General features: G+C 38.0%; 1 protein-coding gene and 1 pseudogene across 1 annotated transcript; one reads left to right on the top strand and one right to left on the bottom strand.

The window, feature by feature from the left end:
* Positions 1,125-5,883, top strand: LOC109229428. The gene is made up of 3 exons (XM_019394865.1): positions 1,125-1,372; positions 2,753-5,127; positions 5,223-5,883. Exons 2-3 carry the CDS (start codon positions 2,791-2,793, stop codon positions 5,481-5,483), a joined length of 2,598 nt encoding a protein of 865 aa, XP_019250410.1. The 5' UTR covers positions 1,125-1,372; positions 2,753-2,790; the 3' UTR covers positions 5,484-5,883.
* Positions 6,051-8,213, bottom strand: LOC109229429 (annotated as a pseudogene).

Raw genomic sequence — 8,495 nt, 5'->3', positions numbered from 1 at the left:
GGGAAAAAATAAATAAATAAATAATAATATAAGAAAAAAATCATATACATTGTAAGATTTAATTTGTTTTTTCTTTATTTTCACTTAATTGACTATTTCTTGTTTTTGCACCAAGTCATGAATTATGAGTATTTGGTGCCTTGTTTTGTGAACGTTAAGGAAGATATAACTTGTAAGTTAGTTTATTCTTTACCAACTTTGTCCTGTTAATTACCAACTTATAACATACGTTTTAGTATACCTTGATATCTCTTCCACTGACATTATATGCTATTTAGAGTAATAAAACTTCAATATCTGCTAGAAAAAACTGGTCAAATCAACAATTGGGAAACAGAAAAAGCAAAACAATTTAAGATAAAGAAGTAGGTTAAAAACTTATCTGACATTCTGTGTTTACGCCTAACCGATAATAACATGACATATGTTTTTTTCCTATTCTTTTATCACCTAAACCTAATTATGGTAATTAACGAGCAATTAATGCTAAAGGCAAAATAAGAAAAATAAATTATTTTTCTCTTGATATGGGAAAGTGAACAAATAAAATTAAAAAATTATTTTTAGAATAATAGACAAGTAAAAATGAACTGAGTGAGTATTAATTTGGTGTAAACGTAAGGAAGTCATTAATTTTTGCTGAGAAGTGCAATTCTTGTACACGTCTCTTGGCCACTAATAAGTAATCTATTTGGGTATTTATACTCGTTTATATGAAAAAGAAAATTCCTATTATTAGTTAGTCTTTTTCCCAAATATTCTTTAGTAGGAATATTTCTGAAAGAAAAATGAAAATAAGACAAAATTAAGAGTGAACAGTTCTAAAAAGAGTTCACGTTCTGGAACCTCAGACGGGGTCATGCAATAAAGAGAGAGAGACTGTGTGTATGTGTGTATGTGTGTATGTGTGTGTGTGTGTTTTCACCCATATCCAATCCAACGATGAGAAGAAGGCCCACTGATATTAGGAATCTCTGGGCCTTGGGATTCGAGACGTTGAAATCATGTCAAATAAGTGGGCCCCAACAACTACAGGACCCACACGGTCACTCCTACTTGACGCGACCATTTATCTCTTGGCCCACTTTCTCTTTTCACCGTCCGATTGAAAACGAAACGCCCCCCTCTCTCTCCTCTCTCTCTCTCTCTCTCTCTCTCTATATCATTATTATCAGTAAAAAAATGTAGTGCAGATTTTCGCGGGGATTTTTTCTCTCTCTCTCTCTATACGTATACTTAACAGCTTTTGGAGTATTACTCTCAGTTCTCTTTTTCAGTCCTCCGGTTTTCAAGAAAACGTTTCATGCTCTATTCCAAGAAGATTTTCTTTTGGCTTTTGGAACTCTCAGCTATACCTTTCTTTGCGTTTAATGTAAGTACATTCATTTCTGCAAGTTCCCTTTTTTTTCTTTTTTTTTTCTTTTCCTTTTTTATCACTCTAAATCTTGAAATGGGGTTTCAATGATTATTGTGTTCTGGGTCTGCATTTTTCTTGAAATTTATTTTCTTTCTTTTTTTACCACTCTAAATCTGATTTTCTTGTTTTACCACTGAAAATCTTGAAATGGGGTTTCAATGAGTATTGTGTTATGGGTCTGCATTTATCTTGAAATTATTTTTCTTTCTATTTTACCACTCTAAATCTTGAAAGGAGATTTTATTAATTGTGTTATGGGTCTGCATTTTCTTGATATCTTTTCTATGGAATGAGATAAAATAGCCCTTTTATGTATCATAAATCTTTGCACAGTAATGTTATGAGTAATGTGAGTGACGGTCTTAGGTTTAATTCTTGGAATGAGCTTCATTTAGCTGGATCTGTGAGTATGGTTTTAATTTCATTGAACTCTATTAATACTTCTAATTATTGGCTCTCAAAGAATTAGATTCATGACACATTGGGTCCAGTTGGGTAAGAGATGTTCAATCTGTTCATCGTTAAGGTGTTTGTAATATGTGGCTTTGTGTACAGAATCTTGTGATTGAAGAGTCAGAAAAAGATGATATTTTGATGCTTTTTGTCCAATTAGGATTTGATTTTCACTTTTGTCAGGTTATCTACAGGAATGCCTTTTCATGTGAGGAAAATATGTCTTATTGGGTTTCCAATCAAATGCTTTTTGCTGGTTTTAGTCTAATAAGTTAGGATATGAATGGAAGTCTTTATGGTAACACAAGCTTACTGAAAGCCCATATTTCTGGTTTTCTGTTCTGATTCTTCTCACTAACTATATACAGATCTGTCCTGGAAACTACAGCTGTGTAACTGCTTTTGTAACTAATCTTTTGTGCCTTTTCTTAGAAGGCTGAAGGGGAGCCTTGGAGCAACGGTAAAGTTGTTTCCGTGTGACCTATAAGTCACGGGTTCAAGCCGTGGAATTAGCCATTGATGCTTGCATTAGGGTAGGTTGCCTACATTACACCCCATTGGTGTGCGACCCTTCCCGGGACCCTGCGTAAATGCGGGATGCTTCGTGCACCGGGCTGCCCTTTTTTTCTTAGAAGGTTGATGGTAACATTTTCTCTAAATGAATGAATATGAACTTTGCACTTGCTGAAAGTCTCTCATTTCTGCCAATCCATTACTTGTCCAGTTTGCTTTAAGTTCAAGTTCACACTTTTTGAATATGGAATGGTTTAATCATATTACTGCCCCCTGTACTCTTTGACTTGCTGGTATAGCTTAACAGTTGAGCAGTGGATACTGTAACATGTCTCTGTTGTGATTTTAATTTTACAATTTTTTTTCCAGGAATATTACTTGGACACAAGGCAGGAGTATGAGACTTTATGCCATTTGAAGTGAAAGCAAATAATGAGCCGGCGAAAACTATTTTGAGAATGGGGCACAGACTAAAAACTACACGTCATCATGAAAGCTCCGGTGCTGGAGCTGCAGAAGAGATCAAATCATGCCGAGCAAATCGAAGTTCAAAGTCCAGAGACAAGTATAAAGTTGAAAACACAGTCGATAAACCATACTTTAACAGGCATCATGACTCAAGCAAGACGGTCAATCAAAATGTTATACAGTTGACCTGTTCTGACAATTCGTTTGGGAGTAAGGAAAACAAAGATGACGAGCTTGTCAAGTACATGTCCAATTTGCCAGGTTATCTGCAGCATGCAGAAAAGGGAAAGAATATTCAGGGGAAAGCTTTGAATTTTGGAGTCCTTGATTGGGAGCGTCTGGAGAAATGGAAGTATAATGAACGTATGCCTGCAAAGTGTCATCGTAAAACGTTATCAGTTAGTTCTCCATTTGTTGCTGGAAGGCCTCCCACTGCTTATGGCATGTCTTCTCAGAGAAAGCAAATGCCATCACTGGGTGGTTCGTCATCTGAACAAAAGCTTGCAGAACCTGTCCAGCGATCCCAGTCAGAGTTTATGCAGACCCAGGATTTGCAAACTACTCGGTGCCCCACAAAGCATGGGAAGCAGAAACAACGACTTAGGAAGGAGATACCATCTAACAGGCGCAATTCCGAGCTAAATATTGGTAAATACATGGGCAGTGAAGATTTGTCCTCGGTACAGATTAAGAATGTCAACATTCCTTCTGGTCATACAAACAGTGTTCAGGATTGTAAAAGTGAGATCAAATTCGACAATGAAGTCAATCCTACTACCCAAAACTGTGCTGCTGAACCCAAGAATATCGTTCTATTGGTTCCGAAACATCGTTCAGAGACAAGTATGGAGGACTCTCAATTCTCAGAATCTCGAACATCTTTTGATGAGCAACCAGCTGAGGCGATGAGGACCAGATTTTCTGACTGTTCTTCTCTGGAGTCCTACCCTAGTGAACTGCGTGCTGTTCCACATTCGTCTCCTCTGCCTGCTAGCTCTGCAACGAATACAGAGTCTCATGTGAAGCAACACCAATTGCCTAATGCTCGAGGCATGAAGTCAGATTTATGCTCATCCCCATGTCAAAATGAGAGGATAACTACTCGCTCTTCATCTGATGCCAAATATCTGAATCACCATAAATGTGATGCAGAATTGGGAGTCCCAGCTGAGACTTCACAGAGAAAGGATTTGGACACTGCAGAGCAGCCAGTGGTGAAGGGAAGACATCCGTCCCCTAATAAGAGATTTAGCTTCAGTCTTAGTCGAATGAGCAGAAGTTTCAGTTTTAAGGAGACCTCGGCTGTTTCACCGTCGAATAGTACAAATAACATCCCAAAGTCTGGCCCTGTTGGAGCTTCTTCCAATGTGGATATCAGTAATCTAGAGAAGCCAAATGCTGGTGTCAGAGGGAGATCTAGCCCTTTGAGAAGACTCCTAGACCCACTGCTGAGGCCTAAAGGGGTTCATTCAGCTGAGACTTGTCCGCCTCCTAATGGAAACTCAAATTTCAATACTTTGCCCACTAACCACAGTAAGCACGTTCGTATGAAAAAGCATCAGTCCTCAACTCTTCAGGCTCTTCTGCAGCTTACACTTAAGGATGGAGTTCCTTTTTTTAAACTTGTGGTTGACGATGATGGTGGCATTCTTGCTGCAGCTGTGAAGAAGTTACCAACGTATGGGAAGGGTGGAAGTAGCTTGGTTTATGCTTTCTATGCAGTCCATGAAATTAAAAGGAAGAGTGGGGGTTGGATGAGCCAGGGACCAAAAGAGAAAAGTGCTGGCTTTGGTTATAAAGTGATCGGTCAGATGGAGATTTCTAGTTCCAAAGTTCTGAACTCAAGTATAAATGACCACAAAAACATATCTATGCGAAGGGAATCTGTCTTGCATAGCATTGATTCTGGACAGGTCGACAAGCAAGTGCCTGATTCTTCTCAAAAAAGAGAGCTGGCTGCCATTGTTGTTATGAACTCAAGTCAAAACCTAATTGGTGCGGATACAACACTTGATCAATACAAACAAGAAGGTATGCAGCATTTACCAAGAGAGACCTGTGAAACAGGAGAAAGCAAGACATGTGGTGACGTTGTAGTCATTCTTCCTGGTGGTACACATAGCTTGCCAAATGATGGAGCTCCTTCCTCATTGCTTGAACGATGGAGATCTGGTGGAGTATGTGATTGCGGAGGGTGGGATGTCGGTTGCAAGCTAAAAGTACTTGAACAGGACAAGAACTGCAGGAACCAAGATTTTCTAAACCTTTTCATTCAGGTACTTGTTTGTGTCACTCATTAACTTTCACTTTGTTTAATGCTTCTATTGATGAGGTTTCAATAATATTTGGTCTTCAATGCTCTTCTTCACAGGGAGGAGATCCGAGGAGCAAGCCTATCTTCAGCATGGCACCACTCAAAAATGGACTTTACTCTGTTGAATTTGATTCATCGATTCCTTTGTTAGAGGCATTCTCCATCTGTGTCTCGGCCCTGACTAGTCACAAACTAGCTGACATCTTCGAAATTGGATCTTTAGGACAGAAGCCGATGAAGACTTCAACCACTGTCCAAGCACAAGTCCCTCAAAGATATGTGTCATCTCCACCTCCGTCACCTGTTGGAAGGATCTAGGTATATGATGAAAAGGAAACTGATGAAGCAAGAATCACTTTAACCAGATTATTTTAGCTACTTGATCATAGCATGTTCTCAACTGCAACTCGCAAACTGAGAATCTGTGGTTCGAATAAGTCATCTTCCAGCTCTCATTTTGTACGTCTTTGATCAGCTGTAAATTCTCTCTTATATTTAGGAAATAATGTCAATGCCGCAAGGTATAGTAGAATGAACTCAGTGGAAAAGGCTATAGAGCAAGAAGAACTCTTTAAATATACAGTGTCTGGATTCCGTTTCCTTTGTTTTTGTCAAAGGTAATGTTGACGTTCGTACTGTTATTGAGGTTTCTGAAATTCGTTAAACTAGAGACTTCTGCCTATATATTATGTTGATGTTGCTGTGCATCATTCCAATACATACTGCCACTCCAGAGACCTATTAAAGATTTATCTTGATGTTCTTCTCCTAGGATCTCAAGCTTTGTTGGTATCAAAATCCTATAAACTCGAAAACTAAATCTTTTTATGCTGATATTGATGGAAACAATAGAAGACTGGGATCCAAATCCCAGCTGTCAGCAGAGACAAAATCCAAAGTGGTTACTGAAAAAACACAAAAAAGAAATGTACACCTGAACAGAATAAAAGAGGGAAACTTTATACAGAATGAAATCAGATGTTTATTCTAAATTCAGAAGGCAAAAAGATCTATCTCGTTGCTTGAATCAGCCAAGTCATGGTAAAAGCTTTCAAACATTCCTCGTTAATCTGATTATGCTAGGAGTATCTCTAGTTAATAATAGGTTATAAAACTTAGGACAATATACGATTCCAACTCCCTCTAGAACAGCTTTCTCGTTCACAATTTACAGGTCAATGTACGAGGCATGGTGAATACAGACGAACCATTGCCCATCAACCTTGTCAAACACATTAGTCGCAAACTGTTTTCCCCAGCTGCTGCCCTTTGTCTTGACCATTTCAATTCATGTAAGATACCCAATATCGTCTCTAACATGAACTTGGACATCCCTTATCTCTATATCAAGTGGGAAATCATATTCTGCCCAGACAAACTCCCAGCTTCCCATTACAAGATCATAACCAGATATGCCACTCACGCCTGGGTGTACGATGCATGTATTCTCACCCAGAAGCCTTGCATAGAAGCTAAATCCCCGGTCCTGAAAGCAATGTAAAATCGAGCATTTGTTGCTAGTAAAGCTGCCTTACTGTTCTCCTGGAGAAGCTGGAGGCTATCCCTGAGTTTTGCTGCTTGGGTGTAGTCCTCCTCTTTAATAGCAGTCTTTAAATCTCGGTCCAAGGTTTCTTCATTTTGCAAGATGCTTTCGCCGCTCAGAGTTCCTTCTGAATCCTCACTTGTGACTTGGCATCGTCCCGGAGATAGTGAACGTGATGCTTGTCTAAAAGGTGCTGCTCTGGATAAATACACAATTAGACCATTTATAGCTTAAGAGAGGAGAAATCTAATGTAATTCAAACAGAAGGCTAAAAAAGAAAGAGAATTACATGTTAATCTGACATGCTACATGCAGTACCTATTTCAAGACTTCTCCAAAACACTGACATCACGTACGATCTGTCACTGTTACTTACACTTGGAAATGACAAGAATTAAGAGATAGAACTACGATCTGTCACTGTTACTTACATGAGGAAGATTTTACAAGTAGATGCTCCGCGTTTTCCCTTCCCGTAAAGCATATCAAATCCACGAAAATAACAGAAAGTTTTTTATACAGCACGCATCTCAGCTGAGTACTCACAGCGTTAATCGACTACGATCTTCCAAGTTCTTTTTCTTAGATGCACCTTTTATCCAACTCTGGAAACCAAATCTCTCCTAATTAATGTTTCAGCTTCAACTTAAGTACAGGTCAAAATAGCATTGAACAAAGGATCAAATTCGAAAGCAACTAATCTCTCAAGGGAAAACCATAATGTTTCCAAATTCCATAACCACACAGCATCGTACATTAAACTGCCAGCTACAACATGAATCATACCATCAACAGATCCATAACACCACATCCCAACAAGAAATGCATATTAGACCAGATGGTCCAGCCAAAATTGAAACATAATATAAGTTCATCAAAAGAACGACGCTGGTTAATTATTCCAAACATACGAACTTTTAAAGCAGCTCAGAGAAATCAATTAAAAGTACATTAGAGTAGCATTCTAGTAGTCCCAAGACTACAACTCAATTCCAAGCTAGTTGGAGTCTGATGTATGAATATTCGATATGCATTCCTCTCTTCCAAGTCAGCAGGATAAAAATGATGGGATATACAAGATAATGAACTTGATGCATTCAACAATTGTACGTTAATTTAACTACTTTTTTCATCCTATAAGAGGCAAATCATATGTTTTCAGATATCTTCAAACCAATCAAGGAGAACTTACTGAAAGTTCTACTTTTTGAATCAAAACCACTCTCCAGGAAAATTATCAGACCCTAGTTTAGATCTGCCAGCTAAAATTGCACAACACTGTATCTGGAGAGGTGAAGCAAGGCAATGGTTGATCTCAACTCGGTTGATGCTGGACCAACCTAAAATAATGTGCTGTCTGAACTCAGTGCATCCCTACATTTGAAGTCAAAAAATAAAGGTGAAATGCATCTTGAAAGTCTGCACATAATGCGAGTTCTAAGTTTCATAGGATAAAATAGTTTGGAGCAGAACAATAGTTAAATAGATTGAGACCACATAAGTTACAAAGTTTGACACAACTGTATGTAGGGGCATAAAAAACAATTTTGAAAATTGACCGAACCGAACAGGGGATTACACTGTTTTTAAACGGAAAGTGAATCAATTAACATAATAGACTCCTAATATAACTCAACAAACTCAATTATAACACACAAATTTTGTATTTCCAGTTATAAAAAAGATTCTCAACCGAAAAATACCCCAAAAACATACAATCTTCAGAGAAATTATATAATACATCTGAATACATAAATTATATTAATTAAAAAAAATATATGAATACA

Source organism: Nicotiana attenuata, chromosome 7, assembly GCF_001879085.1.
Source record: "Nicotiana attenuata strain UT chromosome 7, NIATTr2, whole genome shotgun sequence".
Taxonomy (NCBI): Eukaryota; Viridiplantae; Streptophyta; class Magnoliopsida; order Solanales; family Solanaceae; genus Nicotiana; species Nicotiana attenuata.
This window is presented reverse-complemented; position numbering and strand designations above follow the sequence as displayed.

Coding starts and splice junctions, on each gene's coding strand:
- LOC109229428 (XM_019394865.1), top strand. CDS start 2,791: ATGCCATTTGAAGTGAAAGCAAATAATGAGCCGGCGAAAACTATTTTG. Junction 5,128..5,222: donor TTCTAAACCTTTTCATTCAG/GTACTTGTTTGT, acceptor TCTTCTTCACAG/GGAGGAGATCCGAGGAGCAA.